The sequence below is a fragment of the Heteronotia binoei genome, chromosome 21 (assembly GCF_032191835.1).
Source record: "Heteronotia binoei isolate CCM8104 ecotype False Entrance Well chromosome 21, APGP_CSIRO_Hbin_v1, whole genome shotgun sequence".
NCBI classification, from domain to species: domain Eukaryota; kingdom Metazoa; phylum Chordata; class Lepidosauria; order Squamata; family Gekkonidae; genus Heteronotia; species Heteronotia binoei.
The window spans coordinates 143,707,654-143,727,797 of NC_083243.1; the positions used below are offsets into that span (position 1 = coordinate 143,707,654).

Genomic DNA, 20,144 nt, shown 5'->3' on the forward strand with positions numbered 1-20,144 from the left:
CATGAAACAGACACATTAACATCAGGTATCAAAATGTTAAAGATGTTGTGCAAGGAAGATTAATCGTGTTACAGGATTGTACATCTGTAATTAATGTGGCTGATATGTTTACTAAAAGCCTAAGTGTGGACAAGTACACAAATTTGAGGTCTAGATTAGGTGTCACTGCCTATGCCTTAGGGGGAGTGTCAGCATATACAAATGCTCAATAAGGCATTAGGCTAGTGACTCCTGAGATCATGCTGATCTAAACGACAGCCAGTGTCAAAATGACTTCAGTGTTTATCAGGTCTCAACAAAGTGAAACCAGTTCTGACTGGCATTTGGTCACGAGTGCAAAGATTGAGTGTCTAGTGCACAATGACTCAGCACTTGTAACCCATTGGTGCATATCCTATGTAAAATATGTATATAAACAGTGATGTACTGTTCACTGTATCCTTCTTCTCTAGATGGTTAGCTTGGCGAAGCACTTTGACAGTGGATGTAAATTATGTAAATAAATTGTATATAGTTAAGCACAGAGTGTCTTTGGACTGTTGCTTGCTATACTGACTCACCTACCAGGGCTAATAATAACAATAAAACGACACTGCATGGCATAGCCCACAGCCTCACTGAACCGCACAAGCCTCTCACCACATCAAGGCAGCAATCCATCCCAGCAAATCTGATACAATGCTCATTGATAAGTTTTTAAATAGATTCTATCAATGCTGTGAATTGAAAACTACAAGTGAGAGCATTCTGAGTTTTTCTTCTAACAATTCCCTTCTGTCAGGGAATAGCTCTGCACTTAGCTATCCTCACCACATCACAAGGATATTGCCTATCTGCGAGCTCTCTTTTGAATATGTAACTTTCCTTAATGAAATCAGCATTGCACATTGAATTCACTTAGCTCTAAGAAATTGTCCATATGGAAGATTTCTCCACATGTGTGGAGGATGAAAGGATTTAAAATAAAGGTGTGTATTTCTGCCTTTGGGTTTCTTAAAATGCTAAAAGTTATAAAATTCTTGCTAATTTTATGTTCCAAAGTAGCTAAAAAGGCAAGTAAAGTTTTATTGTAGTGACCACAAATTTGATACATTCATGAACAGTATTTATACATGTAAAAAAATAAAAATCCCCAATCCTATTCTTATTACAACAAAAAAAAAATGAAGCATTTATAATGCTTGGCTTCACTATAAAAAATCTAGTAGTTACAATCCAAATGATTTAGGAATTCAAAACAGAATATGAAGACAGTGGCCATCCAACAGTGTTTATCTACAGCATCACCTACTGAGAAGCTGACTCTGAATAGGGAGATTTGGTTTCACAGCCATTGGTGGATAGTCCATTTCTTTCTCTAATCCTCCTTAAAATCATTTCAGCCAGTAGTCATGATCACATCTCATGGCAGGCTTCAAACCTGGACTATATTCACAACATGCATTTTCAAATCATAAAGACTGCAACTTCAAGTGACAATTTGCATATGAGGAACTGTCTCCATAGGTAACCAACCACTGATATATCTTTCATGTCACCTTAGCTTTCCTATGAAATGCTTCTTGTAAGACCCTTGAGCAAGACTCTCTCACTGAGCCCTCCTCATCCTCATTTCTTTCTCTAAGATGAATGGCAATGGTGGTGACTGCTGCTCCTTCTCACTATCACCACTTGATCACTCATATACCCTTGAAAGCAATATTGGAGGGCAAGGAGCAGCTATCCTCCTCATTTACCTTCCTCCCCAAAGCAAGATGCAAGTGAGTGGGTGATGATGGGGAGGAGCAACAGGTCCACTTGTTTTGACAATGAAGTCTTTGTAGTACATCAATCAGCTCTTAATGCCAGCTCTGATACTCAAGTTTAGCTTTAGGTAATGAGACACCGAGAGATATTGTGTGTTAGAATCAACCCCAAAGCACATTTTTATCTTTTTAACTGCTTACTCATGCCACAGTTTTTTTTTGTGTGTGTGTGTGTGTGTGTGTAAATGAGATTGCAGTGGGATACATACTTGACGGCAAAGCAGAAAGGTTTTAATTTTCATTGCTTTTCTTTAAAGTATTTTCATCGAATGGCCAAAGAGCTATGATTCTTCTTTTTTGGCTGTAGTGTTCATGTAGACTAATTGTGGCCAAATGTCTATTTTTAAAGTATCACTTTTCATAGGTTAAGTTCACTATGCCCTTGTCTTGTAGGCAGGATGTAATGAATTCAGTTTTGCAGACGTCACCTCTCAAGAGTATTTCACATTCTAGAGGTTCAAATGTCATTTTCAGCTGTTGGCTGTGTGACTAGTAATCATTGTAAGAGATGGAACTATGTCTCTACCAGGATATCAGTTTTTCATATTTACAGTGTCAGCGTCAGCCATGTATTTTGGCTCAATATATTCTGTCTTTTTAACAAAGGGAGTAAAAGGAAGTAAAAACTGCAGCCGTGTCATAGAACACCAAGGATAGGGCGTATAATTATGCTTGAATATTTACCTGTGTCCAGAAATAATGCAACATCTTTGAAAGTAACATCTTTAGATACACCGCAGGAAATCTATATTGGTTAGTTGTTAAGCTGTATAAATATTTCAACTCCATGACTGCATCTATTAGTTGACTGTATTAGCTGAGTGGATTTCCCACCTGCAAACATGCTGGACACCAGAATGGACCTGGATGGAGGGAAAGAATGGGTGTTTGCTGATAAGGGGGCTGATAAGTATGCAAAAATTGTCCGTTTTGAAGTCCTGCCTCATTTTAAAATAAAGCCTAGATAGGAAAAATTGAAGAGATGAATATGTAATAGAAGAATTCTGAAGATGAACTGAAGAAGCTGAAAGCTGTTTCCAAGTACAATCAAAAACCCCACTGAAGTACAGAACATATAAGCTATAGAGTGCAATCCTAAACAGGACTACTCAAAATCCTACTCAAATCTATTCAGTCAGGCTTATTCCCAAGAAAGTGTACTTAGGATTGCACTATAGTCACTTTCTGCTCAGCCTTGGAGTGGGGGGGAATTCAGTAAAAGGTAAGCAAAGCAAGTGTAAACCTGAAAGCAGCCTTGAGTCAGGAGCCATGTTTTTGGTCACCTTCATAACTTCTCAGGCCATATGCTGTCAGAGACTGGAAGAAAAGCCATGTTTGACATTAAAACTGAGAAACTGATATCAAGCTGTAGGCAACAGAAAAGCTGATTCATATGGAAGTGGCCAAGTATCCCAGGAGGGCTACATACTCGCTTGATAGTAGTTCTATTCTTTGATTTCCTAGGACTCATCAAAATTTAACAATCCAGGTTTGCAGAAAAAATAATTTGCCTTCTAGGACAATCCAGGAATCTGCCTTACTATGCTTTCTTGATCTATACAATCACGTGAGACCATCTCCTCACTTCTGTTAATCAGACTTGCCATTCATCATAATTGAGAGCTGGTTTGGTGTAGTGGTTAAGTGCGTGGACTCTTATCTGGGAGAACCGGGTTTGAGTCCACACTCCTCCACTTGCATATGCTGATGTGACCTTGAGTCAGTCACAAGTTCTCACAGAGCTGTTCCTCTCAAGAGCAGTTTCTGTCAGAGCTCTCTCAGCTCCACCTACTTCACAGGGTGTCTGTTGTAGGGAGGGGAAGGGAAAGAAGATTGTAAGCTGCTCTGAGACTCCTTCGGGTAGTGAAGGGCGGGGTATAAATCCAACCTCCTCTTCTTCTTCATCACAGACCCAGAAGGGGCCATCAAGCCCTGCCTAGCTAATTGTTAAAGCAGGCTGAACTGGTATTCTGGGCAAGTAACCTAATCACTGCAGGTTGACATTTCACTTATTTCTCCATACTTCTGAACATGCCTATATTTGGAGTTCCTTCTTCCTCCACTCTCCTAAAATTCAAACCTTACAATAAGATTCAAAGTTCCTAGCCAGAAGCCAATCTGCTCACAATGGGGACAGTGTCCTCTTATCAATTCAACTCTCTCGCTCTCTCGGCTTGACTTCACGAACGAAGATTTAAGAAGGGTGCAGTAGTCCACGTCTGCTGCAGGCTCGCTGGTGGCTGACAAGACCAATGCGGGACATGCAGATCCGGCCACAGTGGCTGCAGGGAAAAGTCTGATTTGGGGTTGGTGCTGTAGCAGTGCGATTCTTCCTCAATCTCCTTTTGTCCTCAAGACCAGCTATGCGTGCGTTCTCAAAGGAAGAGACAGCCTCCATGCTTTGCGGTTCTGAGGCTAGGTCAGACCACTGGTGATGCTTGATGCGACAGGTGCCAAGGGATTTCATCAAGGAGTCCTTGTACCTCTTCTTTGGTGCCCCTCTATTTCGATGGCCGGTGGAAAGTTCGCCATACAGAGCAATCTTGGGAAGGCGGTGGTTTTCCATCCTAGAAATTCAACTAATGATGCATAAAAACCACCTCTCTGCCCCCAAAAGCTTTTCAGCTGGTTTTTGGATCCTACCTGTTACCCCAACTTTATAGTTGGTCTTCTTCCTTGCTGACATCACCAGAACTGACTTGGGCTACTAACTGGACTGCAAGTCAGGCTCCTGCCATGCTGGATCCCTCTTTCATCTAATTACTTTGCATACTTGGACAAATATATCTTTGTTTGTCCCAACAGATTCCACTTCTCTGTCCTATTTCCCCATTTTCCTGACATTTACACCTTTAGGTTAAAGATAGGTCCTGCTCTAAATTGGAGTAGAGATAAACACTAATGGGAAACCACACTCTTTAAGGTTGCAGTAGTAAAAACAAGAGAGACCTTGGAAGACAAACTAATCATAATAAATGTAATTAAAGCTATTAACAAAAGTCATTACAAAGTTTACAATATCACACTAGAATATAATAGAAACAGTACATCAGTAGTTCTGTAGTCAATATCTATAAAATAATAAAAGCCCTTTTCTCTTGGCAAAACCGAGCAACCTGATTGGTTGGGACTGGGTGGGACTGTGGTGCATCAATTTTTTGCCCATCAAACTATCATTCAAGTTACACTGTAAATACCTCCAGCAATTTGTAGTATACAAATAAACTGTGCATTATTAATGTACTTGCATTTGGAGTATTATAGTAGTCTTTAATGGAAAGTAATGTGTTTCTGAAATGGAATTTAAAGATTATCTGGTTCTGGGCTTTCAGCTTAATTCGTGTTTCTAGAAAATGCATCTACTATTAGTACTTACCATATGAAGTAGTTTAAAAGTCATGTGGTTGAACTAATTGTGCCCTTAGGCTACTGACTTTAGTTAATCACACGCTGGATAATACCTATAGTCACACATGTCTAGCTTTAGGTTTTTTTCTAGGAATTTCTTTGATTACTTTATCATGTGGGATATGTTATATTCCTGCAAAGAGGTACTTAGAAAGGTTTTTTTTTAAAGTAAAGTACTTTTGATCTAAGGATAGTAAACTTATAATATTTTGGGAAATGGTTCTGTATTTTCTTTTTTAAATGTTACTGTAATATTTGTCACTCTTTTTGTCTGTCTTGTACAATCATACAATCAAAAAGACTTTGTCCCAATTATGAAAGAATAAAGCTTGCTATATAGCCTTATATTTTAAAAACTATGAATGATAGTGAAGTTTGATTTAGGACATCACATAATCTAATTTGATCTCTCCCCCCACCCCTGCACAATTCTATGAGCACCAAAAGCATGTGTGTGTGTGTGTGTGTGTATACAAATAGCTAGATTTAAAGAGATCATTGTTTCTTTGTTACAAAGTAACATAATTTCAGTCTTTTGTCCCATAGAAAGAAAAATCCCACAAGGGAACTCTTTCAAACTCGCTCTTTGCATGCCCCCAAATGACTTAAACTTAGTTTTCTAGCACATAAAGTACTAGGTTTTTTGTGGAAAAAGGGAGGAAATTCTCTCTATTTTCTTGGGTCCTGCTCCTTGAGGACTTGCTGTAATTTAACAGACGACCATTGCAATGAAACTGTGGGAGTAAAGATCAAACATAAACCAGTTGAGACTGAGCTGGAAGAATTAATTTGTCCTTGTTAAAAATTAAAACAAGAGAGTGCTTAAATTTGCACAAACAATGCAGATATTGATAGATGGCTCTAAGCCAAGATGGAATATGCAATGTAATTGCAAGAACATTTTTTTTTTTTTAGATTAAACATCTAAGCATCACTGAACAGGAAAACTGCATAGTTACGCTTTAGCCATGATTGTATGCCTCCAGTATGTTTCTGGTGAGACACACGTGGAAGCATAAGTAGGGTTGAAATAATTGAGTTTACCCATATCACTGAGAAATGGTTGCTTATGGAGCTGAAGTGTTTCTTACCTAAGATGGTAAAGTATCAGGTTATGAAATGATATTTAGTAGTCTAGTAGGTGGCAGTAGGTTTTTTTTCCTCTGCAGAAAATATTGGACTTCATGCTGAGAATAAAGATCATTTTAGCAAATGAAAATGAAACTTATTTTTTAAATTAAAATCAATATATCTTAATTTTCAATATGGCCAGATCTGCAGATACTTTAAGCCAAGGATTGCAGCCATGAACAAGCAAGTCAAATCTTTCTGCAAACTTGAAAAATGTCCAGGTTTGCAGAAAAATCTAAAATCTATAAAATAAAAAAGTTGGCATTAACACACACACCCAATAATAGAAACAGAAGTGGTAGCTTTAATAAATAAATGCCTTCAATGGCCATTGTTGGGAAACCACACAGTACTGCCAGTTGAAGCCTTTGTTTCTAATAATTTGCCGGGGGGAGGCCTTTCGTAGGTCTGTTTTGGCTTTTAAGAGAGGACTCAGCATGGCTAGGACCACCAGCAACCATTAAGTGACTTGCATTATTCACCCTAGTCTTGTTTTTTGCTACTGTTCAACAGCAGCCTCTCTGTGAAAGCCACTATAGTGTTGTGAGTAGAGTTTCAGACTAGGATCTGGGAGACCCAGATTCAAATCCAAAGTCTGTCATGAAAGCTTGCTGGGTGACCTAGGCTAGTCACACATTTTCAGCCAGACCTACTTCACAGGGTTGTTGTGAGGATAAAATGGAGACCAGAAGCTGCTTTGGATCCCACTGGAGAGAAAGGCAGGGTATAAATGATGTAAATATAGCTAAAGAATACAAATCAGTAGCAACCCAGAGACTGTCCTTCTTGAAGTAAGTCAAATGAAGAAGTTAGATAAAACAAGTCATGGTGTCAACATTATTAGCAATTGCTAAGATAGAAATTGCATGTAAATGGAGACAGAAAAAAGGGCCCAGGTTGGAGGAATGGTATAATGCTATTTGGAATCATTTTGTGTGGGGTAAATTAGATCTCTCTTCAGGGCTACAAAATTTAGTTACTTATCAGAAAAAATTTCGATCAGTCTGGTTTCCAGTAGTTCAGTTTTTTCAAGAAAGGGAAATTCTGTCCTCTAATCTTTTGTTTCAGGAGCTTATATTTTTTTAAAAGGATAAATTACTTTTAAATGATAATAGAATAATGTTCAATGAACAGGGGAATAGTGGAGTATCGAATTATAGAGGGAAAATTTTGCTTAGCGTTTGAGATTGGTTGCAATTTTGTTTCAGATCTTATATCATTCTTTGTGTTATTAATAGTATCTTTTGTGTTTCTAATGTTTCAAATAAAAAAAATATAGCTGAAGATGAGGGGGCAGATAAAAGGTAGTTTGGTTCATGGGTGGGAAAGACAGAACGAAGCAGAGAAAACTGAGGACAATGGGGACGTTGAATTGTCAAAAAGTGGGCAAGAGGACATATGTGAGGAAGAGGATACTGCCCCAGACAGAGAGTTCCAACAATAAGCTGTGGCTAATAGGCACTGATGGACCTCTGCTCCATAGGCTTATCAATTCCCCTCTTGAAGCTGTCTAGGCTTGTAGCCACTGCCACCTTCTGTGGCAGTGAATTCCACATGTTAATCACCCTTTGGGTGAAGAAGTACTTCCTTTTATCAGTTCTAACTCGACTGCTTAGGAATTTCATTGAATGCCCACGAGTTCTCGTATTGTGAGAAAAGGAGAAAAGTACATTCTCTACCTTCTCTATCCCATGCATAATCTTGTAAACCTCTATCATGTCACCCCGCAGTCAGTGTTTCTCCAAGCTAAAGAGCCCCAAGTGTTTTAACCTTTCTTCATAGGGAAAGTGTTCCAACCCTTTAATCATTCTAGTTGCCCTTTTCTGCACTTTTTCCAATGTTATAATATCTTTTTTGAGTTGTGGTGACCAGAATTGTACACAGTACTCCAAATGAGGCCACACCATTGATTTATACAGGGGCATTATGATGCTGGCTGATTTGTTTTCAATTTCCTTCCTAAAAATTCCCAGCATGTCGTTGGCCTTTTTTATTGCAGTCACACACTGTCTTGGCATTTTCAGTGAGTTATCTACCACGATCCCAAGATCTCACTCTGTCAGTCTCTCCAAGACAAATGACAGTGTGGCAACAATATCAGTTGTCACAGTAGCAGTGCCGGACAAGAGGAGACCTTACAATTACAGTGAACCAATTGAGATCACAATCATATATCACTGTTACACCCCATTTGAAGCTTCCTTGAAGAATTTGCTTTTGTTTGCTAAAACTTTATTGTGATAATGAAGGATGCTAAAATTTCTTCCAAAGTATTCTGGGTCATGAAGAATATGGAGCTGCAATCTTGAAAGTCAGCACTACAATCTTGGTAGGGTTGCCAAGTCCAATTAAAGAAAAATCTGGGGACTTTGGGGGCGGAGCCAGGAGACTTTGGGGGTGCAGCCAGGAGACATTGGGGGTGGAGCCAGGAACAAGGATGTGACAAGCATAATTGAACTCCAAGGGAGTTCTGGCCATCACATTTAAAGGGACAGCTTACCTTTTTAAATGCCTTTCTTCCATAGGAAATAATTAAGGATAGGGGCACCATCTTTTACTTGGTCTTCTTCTTCTTACTTACTTGGTCTTCTTCCGGAGAACTCTGCCTGCTGTGAAAACGAAAGCAAAGAAAGGGAGGGGCCATTCTCCGAAGCCCTTCCTGTTTTCTCCTTCCTGCCCATCCTTAAAGGGGCAGACGTTTTACAAACTGCTCAGGAGCTCTACACCAACATGAACCCTACAGGTATGTTCTCCCCCCCCTCCACCCCCCCTCCACTTCCCGATTTCTGGAGACCGGGGGATGAAGCTGCGAACCCAGAAGTTTCCCGCCAAAGCGGGGGGGGGTGGGGTTGGGAAGCCTAAATCTTGGATATGGTTAGCCAGTGCACGTATTGACTTTTCCTAGATTTCTGATCCAGTGCAAAGCTGTGGTAAAAATTTTCTAACATTTGAATGAATGATATGGGTGGCTGCTTGCTGTGGAGTAGTGCACAGTTAATGGATGTTGCCATTGAGTCTTTGCTATAACTGATAGCAAATTACTCCTCCCGAAACTTGAGGTCTCCTTAATTGGATCTTTTTTATTAGACTCAGTTTGGCATACCTAGCAGAATGTAGTATGGAATGTTGTGTGAAATTATCACAAACAAGCATCTAAGTACAATTTTTCAGATGTTAAAATATTTTCTTTTTGTTTTATTTATTAAAATATTTATCTTGCCTTTCCTTGTGGCTTAATGTATGTGACTCACAAAGCTGAATTTATTTTCAGTAAAAGTTTTGCAGATGAAGAAGAAAATATTTTTTCTGCATTAAAAACCCTGTATTTTGATCCTTGGTTGATGATATTTTCACATGAAATGCTTCTACTACTCAAGCTATTTCCAAATTTCTTCTTGGAACATCCAATTCTGTAGGATAGTAATTGAACTCAGAAATGAAAGGAGTTGTCATTTTTCTGTGTCCAGTGCTGTGGGTTCTAGAAAACAGTGAGAATCATAACAAAGTGTAGGATTATAGTTATTCCCTTACATCAAGCCTTGCTGATTAGGTTTGGTGAAATTCAAAAATTCTTCATTAGCAATAAAGAATCATACTGTTCCTGATGTGTAGGCATTCCAAACATTATTCACAAATATGGAAGTGTATCATCAACATGCAAGGGATTTTTCCTTGAAAGGAACTGAGTTGGTTATTTTTTTTGGGGGGGGGGTCAAGTTGCAGCCAATTTATGGCAACCTGTTGGGTTTTCAAAGCAAGAGGCATATTCAGAGGTGGTTTGCCTTTGCTTACCTCCATGTAGCTACCCTAGACTTCCTTGGTGGTTTCTCAGCCAAATACTAACCAAGGCTAGGGTTGCCAGGTCTGACTCAGAAAATATCTGGAGACTTCAAGGTGGAGCCAGGAGCAAAGGAGAACTGAGGCACCTTCTTTTGGGGTTCATTGAACTGGACTACTTGGTCCAATCTTTTGGAAACTGGGGGGGGGGGGGGGGGTTGAGAAGTGGCACCAGATGTTATGCTGAAAATTTGGTGCCTCTACCACAAAAAATAGCCCCACCCCAGAGCCCCAGATACCCACAGATCAATTCTCCATTATACCCTATGGGGACTGGTCTCCATAGGGCATAATGGAGTGCCCAGTGGACATTCAACCCCCCTCCCCACTTTCTGATAACCTTGAAGTGTGGAAAGGGCCTCCAAAATGGAGGATTCTCGGCCTCCAACTGGGGATTGGCAACCCAAGGCCGGCCCTGCTGAGCTTCTAAGATCTGACAAGTTTAGACTAGCCAGGAGCTTTGCTTAGGGCAGAGTTATTTGTTACTTTGTCAGTAATAGTTATATAAAGTTATTAGTGCAGAGGTACACAGTTAAAAATATTGCTGTGAAGAAATCATTGACATTAGCGATGGCGTTATGAAGTGATATGAAGAAATCAGTTGGCAGAGGCAGTGGAGTTTACAATTAAACAAAAACTCAGAACGCTGTCTCCAGTTTATTGTGTCACTTAATGAACTTGTTTAGGAATGTTAGGAATGTAGATGAAAGAACATATATCATCCTTTGGCTTTGATTGTGGCTATTTTCTTTGTGAATGAATAATGCTTGCTTTAATTTACCATATATGGGCTTTTGTAATTGGTTCTGCAGTGTGCTGAGTAATAGTATCACAAAGTCAATCCATACAATGTGTTTCTGTACTGCAGTTTAACATTTTCTGAGGCAACCAGGTTTCTAGCTAGTTTCAGTGTAGATTTCAAATTTTTAGCAGAATAATTCTATGAAAACCATATAAAAACTAATATTGCATCAGGTAACATGATTGAACATGCTAGAAAAGACTGCCACCATTTCTTACATGAATGGTAATGCTTTAGGTTTCCTGTACTTAGATTTCTTTATAGTTATGATTCCATGACTCTCGTGATAGGAGGCGGGGGGGAGAAAATATTTGCTTAGCAGTTTGTGCATGCAGAAAAATTTTAAGTATTGTCTTTTTATTCCAAAATATGCCTCTAATAGCATTTTTAAGTACCACCAAATGTTCACTAACTATACCTTAAAAATAGATAATATTCAACACATTGCTTATAACAGTTGCTTCTTAAATGGCTTGTTCTGTTATTCAGACTTCCAAAAACTGCAATCTTCTAATCTCTAGACACACATGTAGTTTTTTTTTTTAAAGTAGAAGCAGAACAACTGACAAGTTGCGCCGAGCAAATATATACAGATAACAGGCATATACACACCAGGAGCATACATACTTTCAAAATAAACAAGAGAGTCTGTAAACCTGGTAGCATGTTTGCACAATCTAATAAAGTACACAACAAAAGTTAGCTGTGAAATGACCTCTATAAAATGCATGCTTGATTTATTAAGGAGCTAGATGATCTTGTGGGAAATTATGTAATAAAACAAGAAGAGTAGTGAAAACTCCAGGGTTTTTTTGGCGGGGTGAGGGGTGTTGTTGTTATCAACAGCATATGATGAAAAAAGCTGTGATTTTTTAAATTCTTCCCATGTTTGGACCCACCAGTTTATAATCCATACATTTGAGTCTTCTAGATTTCTACACTAATTCCTCTTTTTCATCACACCAATACTGATCACTTTAGGGCCAAGCGCTCATATTTTTTCTTTCACTTTACTTGCAAGCATTTCAAATGTTGACCTTTTTTCTTTTGCCTGCACAATCACAGATAAATGTGTGAAATGTCTGAAGTTTCCATAGTCATGGAAGCACTTTCTCCAGTGACATAGATGTTCATAGCCTAAATATCCCTATGCCACTCTGTAACTAAAGAGCATTTGGACTGGGCTTCTTTTGGTTGGTTGGTTTGTATTTATAGGGCACTGTGTACACCAGGCCCACTGCCATACTCATTTCTAGAGAGAAGCTAATGGATGACATTCTTCAACTGGGAGGGAGGAGTTTCATAGTCTTATTTCCTAACACATAATAAGGCTGCATATTTCAATCCAGATTAACCCTTTTCTTCACTGATAAATTAAAACTTAATTTATACCATAGTTTTAATCATGTCATGATGTATTTTACTCACGTTGTGATGTATTTTACTTATCATTGTTCATTGCCCAGAGCCTCATGGACTCGGAGATTGGGCAATTCAAAATCTGAAAGTATAAATAAGTGTAAAATCTGATGTTGCCCATGATTTTTGCCCACTTAAATTTGGAAAATAATCAGAAGAAAGGGTTACTGTGGAAGTATACAATGATGTTTATTATATATGTGACCTACACGACTATGTAGTGATTGCAGAAGAATTCTTATTCTGTTTAGTTCCAGCTGGCTGTCAACTAAGTTAAGACTTTCTGTTCCTGTAACACGCAGGTTTCTTATGATGCTGACACTAATTTCTGCAATTGTTCTTGAAAACACAATGTAAAACTGTCTATTCTATCCCATGGAAGATTAGTGTACTATATTTTCTCATGAGATTGATTTATGCTCATATGGACTAGTTTCTGTTGCACAAATACACATACCACCTGCAAGGGATTATTAGGTTCTTCTTGATCCAGTAGAAAAGACCAAGAGTCTAGCACCTTAAAGACTTACAGAATTTGTGGCAAGGTATGAACTTTCATGAGTCACTGCTCACTTCTTCAGATACCTGAAGATTTTGTTAATCTTTAAGGTGCTATTGGCCCCTTGCTCTTTTCTACTGCTACAAACAGAATAACATGACTACTCATCTTGATCTATATCCTGATCCAGTATGCCTGTGAATTTGATCCAATGATCTTTCACTGATCTTCATTAATTTAAAGGAACAGAACACCACTAGGTAGAGATGGAACTGTCCTGTTTCCCCCTCCCCATGTCTTTCATTTCATTTTATTCGATTTATATCCCACCCTCCCCACCGAGGCGGCTCAGGGCGGCTGAGACTGCAGATACTGCTCTCCCCAAAAAATGTTGTGCTATCATCATGCACTTTCTGGTTCCTATGATCACAGCCTAAGAGTCCCTGTGGTGCTTCTAAGGTACTCTGGTCACTATGCACAAAATACTGAGTAATTTTCTTTCTGAGTCCTCTGGGTGTTGACTTTTGCAATTTAGGCATTTCTGGAAATGCACACCCAATGATCCATTGAGACTCTGAATCAGAATTGTTTTTTCTTTGGGGTAGTATTGTTTTAATAGCAACTCTTATGTTTGAAATTTTCTAATATATTAATATCTTCATGGAAAACAGGAATAATGGGTTAATAATAATAAACAAACTTGGTCAGAATTCCCTTTGATTCATGACCCAGGGTCCACATATTTAAATGACCATTTCTGCCTGCACATCATGCTGCAGCTTCAGTCTTCTCAGCAACGTCTATTATCAACCCTCATCCCAGCCTTGTTGTCTAAGTATTGGTCCATGGCTTGTTAGCAACTGGGCCATGAGTTGTATAATTATTTCATTATATATTACAATGTAGTAATAATAATAAGAAGACGTTAATGATATTGGATTTACATCCTGCCTTCCACTCCGAATGTCAGAGTCTCAGAGCAACTCACTATCTCCTTTACCTTCCTCCCCCACAACAGACACCCTGTGAGGTGGGTGGGGCTGAGAGAGCTCTTCCCAGAAGCTGCCCTTTCAAGGACAACCTCTGCCAGAGCTATGGCTGACCCAAGGCCATTCCAGCAGCTGAAAATGGAGGAGTGGGGTATCAAACCTGGTTCTCCCAGATAAGAGTCCGCACACTTGACAACCACACCAAACTAATAGAAATAAAGTGCACAATTGTATCATCTTGAAACTATTGCCTCCTTGGTCCCTGGAAAACTTGTCTTTCACAAAATTGGTCCCTGGTGCCAAAAAGATTGGGGACCACTGGTTTAAGACATGATCTGCCATGGTTTGGGCTCTGGCTTTTTCAGTGATTGACCCATGCCTCTGGAACAACAGGCCAGAAGATGTTAGTGGGCTTCTGTACTCCTGGCTTTCCAGCAAGGTTGCAAAACAGAACTGTTATGATGAACTTTTGGATCTTCTTGAAGCTAGAAGAGGGGCATACCCTGCTGGTTGGTGGTGGTGAAAAGTGCCAGCAAATCGCAGCTAACTTATGACTAGGGTTTTCAAGGCAAGACATGCAAATTGAACATAGATAGTTTACCATTTCTAGCTTCTGTGTAGCAACCCTGGGCATCCTTGGTGATCTCCTATCCAAATACCAATGAGGGCTGGTGCAGTGTAGTTTCTGAGATCAGACGAGATTGGGCTAACCTGGGCCATCCATGGTTGGGGCCTAAGTTATTTTTGTTTTTAATGTTTTTTTTTTAATGTTGGTTTTACAAAGTTGTTTATTTTTTATGTTAGTGTTTCCTGCTTTGGGTCCTAAGATGCCTGAGAGAAAGGCAAGTATATAAATATTTTAAATAAATAAGTAAATGGATCAGCTGATGAGCAGGTCCAAGGGGAAGGGACCATGATTCAATAGTGGAAGCTGGCCCAATAGAATTCTAAGGTAATTCTTAGTTGAGGGAAATAGATGTTTTAGAAAACTGAAAAGAATGCCAGGTTAATTCTAGGTATCTTGGGGCATGTATGTGTAATACAAACCTAAGACTGGAAAAAAGAGCATGTTGTGCCATCTACTGGAATTTTAGTTGAAGGACACAAGAGGGACCTGATTTCTAGCACTGTAAGGGTATCTGCCTTCACCTTTGTGGAGAGAATGGTCAGACCACTGGCAAAGTAGTATGAGTTTTCATTCCTTTCAATATTTTATTTAACAATAGAAAAGAATGCCTTTAGTTTTTTAAAAATGAAGCAGTGTTGCAAACAATTTCCCAAGGGTTAGCTTTAGAGATGATGTCTTCTATTTGAAGAAATTATGTGGTGACTAACAGGTATGGTGAATGACTTGCTGAAATGAAGTCTGATTTTTTAAAAAAAACCAAAAACCCCCAGTATATATATGTACTAGTTGTTTTGGTTCTAACTGGTCTTTTCAGCATTTTTTTCTAATGTAAAATTTGCTAGATTGTGTTCATAAGATATTTTAAATCACATTGATGTTTCTATAGCAATCAACTTATCTTGTCTTAGAAAGTAACTTTCATGAAGTACAGCTAACATGACCCAGTGCAGAATAACCTATTCCTTAGTACAAGTGAAAAAAAGATATCTGTCATGGCTATACCAAGCATGGAACATGACAACAGTAGTTTGGTACAAGCTTTGGTTGGTTGCTTTCAGATCTACAAAGATCTGTAGGTCTCTACTAGCAGCCCACCAACAAACCCTAAAGTGAAAAGCCACCAAGGAAACAGCAGTTACTGTTCCCTCAGAAGGCAACAGTTGCACAGCTTCCAATCACTATATTGCCTATAGCCAGCTCCCAGTCAACAGGTAGCAGTGCCTCTTATTTTCCACTTTCCTAGAAAATGCTGCAGAGAACTGCCACCTTGCTTGTTCTCCAGTGTAGTAGTGGTTGGAAAGGTTGCCCAGTGAATTAGAATATGCTACTTTGGGATTTCTTCCTGGTAGCTAGTCCCCTTTCAGAATAAGAAGCAGGAAAAATATTTGGGAAGTACTACCACTTCTCAGCTTCTAAGAAGCTATAGCCCAGAAGTCCCCAATGTGGTACCCATGGACATCATGGCACCCACTGACATTTTTCCTGGCACATGCCAAGTGTTTTTAGAAATTGGATGAGGCCAGGTGGGGCTTTTGCCCAGAATGACTTCTGATGGGCTGCTGAACATTTGATTGGCTATGCAGATTTTTTTTAAAGTTGGCTTGGAAGGATCCTATTGTATGACTGAAGTCACTGTGCGACTGCTGCATCCTTCTTATATCTGGCTCCACCTCCTGCAACAACCATGCTGTGACAGCCATTTTGCCGCTGCACCCATCATGCTGTGTCAGTTTTCCAAAGATGTCCATAGGCTGAAAAAGTTCAGGGATCCCTACTATAGTCAGTGTTTTCTGTTACCTTGTGGTAGATCCAATAATTTTGAATAGAAAAGAGCAATGATAAGAAAAGAAAATTGTTGAACCAAGGAGATAAGTGAATTTTGAATCCAAGTCTACCACTCCAGAAGCCATATTCTTAACCATATAATAACCATAATTAGAGCTTGCCAAGCAACTCTTGATGAGAGGCAATAGCTAGACCGGGGAGGGGGACTAACTAGAAGGCATGGAGAGCCTTTTCTCTGTATAGGGAGTCTACTGCATGCATGAAAGATAAGATTTCAGATTGAATTCTGCAGGGGACTTCTGGATGGGGTTTTTTAAATCCACCATAATACACATAACATTTGTTCATGGTTTTTATTTGTAATTGACAGTGGAATATGTTGAAACTTTGAACAAACTTGTTCAAAACAGCCATGCTTTCTGTTCCAGTGCAAATTCAAACTGTATTAACTAAATTATTAGTACTGTTACTAGTATTATCCCCAGTAGTTGTTTCCTACTTCTGTGCAAGTGCTGTGTTTATTTGGTTATTGTAATAATTTTTTAATTTTAATTTGCAATTTATATCCTGCCCTATCCAGCAAGCGGGATAATAATCTTGAAACCAATTAACTATAAAATGTATTTTTGTATATTCCAAAACATAAAGTTTTCATTAAGCATTAATGTAGTTTTTCTGTAGTTTCCAGCAAGTGTTGAGATATCAAACATTAAACCATTAGCAATCAAAGACTGTATAGAGGATATCGACTTTCAAGAAATATTGGTTAAAGCCTGTGACATGTGTTCTCCCCTACTGTTCAACTTTGCTCCAATGATCCCGCAGCAATATGCATGTTATCTGTCACTTTTATCTCTTCCAAAATATTGCCATGCATTACTAAATTGACAGTGCAATCGTAAAAGCACTTTCCTGGGAGTAAGCCCCATTGAATAGGCCTTAGTAGAATTCATAGTGGAATAGTTTAGGATCGCTCTCCAAATGCGCTACCACAAGGAATGTACAATAACATACCATCTAATTGTAATTTCTGACCTTGCTCCACTATCTTGATTGAAACATTGGTTTACATATTTTTCCATTGTAGATTTTATGAACAGACATACTTGGATTAATTGGAACCTGTGTTTGTTGATAAAAACTCTTCTCTGAGCAGAAGATTTTCACAATCTTAGGAAGGGGTGTAACCAAAGAACAACTAGCTATATCTGTTCTCTGTAATGAAAATATGGGCTGAGTTAATATTGTGTGTATAATATATTTAAATTCTAATCCTTAACTACTAGTTATTTTAAGATGAATGATGTATCCTGACCTTTTGATGTAGGTAATTTTATAAAAGTTTTTTTTCTGTTCCAAATGGCCTGAGGGTCATAGTTTTTTCTTTAAAAACAAAACAAAACTGGACTAAAAATAGTATTATTTTACAAAAGTGATGATGCTTTCTTTTTTGACTGAAATGTCTCTGTTTTCAAGGGGCCAAAAGAAACTGAAGGAGAGGAAGATTCTGGTTTGATTCAGCCAGCGGAAGTATTTGCTCCCAAAAGCCTGGTGTTGGTGTCCAGATTAGATTATCCAGAAATCTTCAGGGTAAAAAGCACCTAGTTATTGTTTATAATACATGGCAATGTACAAATTGTTTATTGTCACTGAGGAATACCCATAAACGTTTTATTTTTAAACTTCTCTGCACTGTAATGACAATTTAAATCAGTACAAATATAATTAGCCTATATAATATGTGTACCAACATTTTCCTCCTACTGGTCACATTTTTTCAAAAACACAGCAGGCACAAAAGAACTATTCAGAGTTAAGGACATAAGAGAAGCCATGTTAGATCAGGCCAATGGCCCATCCAGTCCAACACTCTGTGTCACACAGTGGCCAAAAATATATATATATATATGTATACACACTCTCTCTCGGCTTGGCTTCGCGAACGAAGATTTAAGAAGGGTGCAATAGTCCACGTTTGCTGCAGGCTCGCTGGTGGCTGACAAGACCAATGTGGGACAGGCAGGTCCGGCCACAGCGGCTGCAGGGAAAAGTCTGATTTAGGGTTGGTCCTGTAGCAGTGCGATTCTCCCTCAATCTCCTTTTGTCCTCAAGACCAGCTATGCGTGCGTTCTCAAAGGAAGAGACAGCCTGGTGGATGGTGTGCCTCCATGCTTTGCGATCTGAGGCTAGGTCAGACCACTGGTGATGGTTGATGTGACAGGTGCTAAGGGATTTCTTCAAGGAGTCCTTGTACCTCTTCTTCGGTGCCCCTCTATTTCGATGACCGGTGGAGAGTTCGCCATACAGGGCAATCTTGGGAAGGCGGTGGTTTTCCATCCTAGAAATATGCCCTGCCCAGCGCAGCTGCGTCTTCAACAGCAGTGCCTCAATGCTGGTAACCTCCGCCCGCTTGAGGACTTCAGTGTTGGTCACAAAGTCACTCCAGTGGATGTTGAGGATGGTGCGAAGGCAGCGCTGATGAAAGCGCTCAAGGAGTCGCAGGTGATGACGGTATAAAACCCACGATTCGGAGTCGTAGATGAGGGTTGTCATCACAACCGCTTTGTAAACATTGATCTTTGTATACACACACACACACATATATACACTGTGGCTAATAGCCACTGATGGACCTCTGCTCCATATTTTTATCTAACCCCCTCTTGAAGGTGGCTATGCTTGTGGCTGCCACCACCTCATGTGGTTCTCAGCTAAATGCATTTAGTTCTCAGCTAAATGCACAAGTTAACATTTCAGAGCGACCCCTAGTATTTTAGTTGGAATAATTTAATTTTATTTACTTATATAGTATAATGGATTTCACAAAAATAATATTCAGTTTCTCCTCTGGCTTCTGAAGTGAATGAACGTCAGTGCTGAGAGCCCCTGTGGCATAAAGGGTGAGGGAAAGGAGAATTGCAGATTTTATATTAGGGTTGCCAATCCCCAGTTGGGGGCAGGGGATCCCCTCCACTTCAGAGTTATCAGAAATTGAGAGAAGGGGTTAAATGTCCACTGGGCACTCCATTTTATCTTATGGAGACCGGTCCCCATAGAGTATAATGGAGACTTGGTCCGTGGATATCTGGGGCTCCTGGGAGGCTATTTTTTGAGGTAGAGGCACCAAATTTTCAACATAGCATTTGGTGACTCTCTTCAAAACACTCTCAAGTTTCAAAAAGATTGGACCAGGAGGTCCAATTCAGTAAGCCCCAAAAGAAGATGCCCCCCATCCTCCATTATTTCCAATGAAGGGAAGGTATTTAAAAGGAGCATGGTCCCTTTAAATGTGATGGCCAGAATTCCCTTCACGGTTCAATTGTGCTTCTCACAGCCTTGCCCCTGGATCCACCCTCCAGAGTCCCCAGATATTTCCTGAGTTGGACCATGGCAACCCTATTTGATCTAGCAATAATATTTCTGACCTGAAGTAACAGAAACAACAACAACAGATTGGATTTGTACCCTGCCTTTCACTACCTGAAGGAGTGTCAGAGCAGCTTGCAATCTCCTTCCCTTTCCCCTTACCACAACAGAAACCCTGTGAGGTAGGTGGGGCTGAGAGAGCTCGCCAAGAACTGCTCTTGAGCAGAACAGCCCAAGAGAGAGTATCTGTCAGGTTTCTAAAGCATTATTTATGTTTAAAAAATCAGGAAGAACTTACTTGAATAATTCTTTCCCTGTCAACTAGTATTCTGATTACTGATTCCAGTAAAACATAGGACTGAAAGGACACAGGATAGTTTTTTGTTTTTGTTTGGGGGGGGGGGGGCGCGGTGTTGTTTGTTTTTTTGTGAGAGCTTTTAGAAGCCAGGAAAACCACTTCTGCTTTTGGTAAACT

General features: G+C 39.5%; 1 protein-coding gene across 1 annotated transcript in view; it reads left to right on the forward strand.

Moving 5' to 3' along the window:
* The window catches only part of SBF2 (SET binding factor 2), a 540,115-nt gene that overhangs the window by 230,672 nt on the left and 289,299 nt on the right, over positions 1 to 20,144 (forward strand). The window contains exon 4 of the mRNA XM_060263154.1: positions 17,780 to 17,893. Coding sequence (XP_060119137.1) covers positions 17,780 to 17,893 — 114 coding nt within the window. The remainder of the gene's footprint in view (positions 1 to 17,779; positions 17,894 to 20,144) is intronic.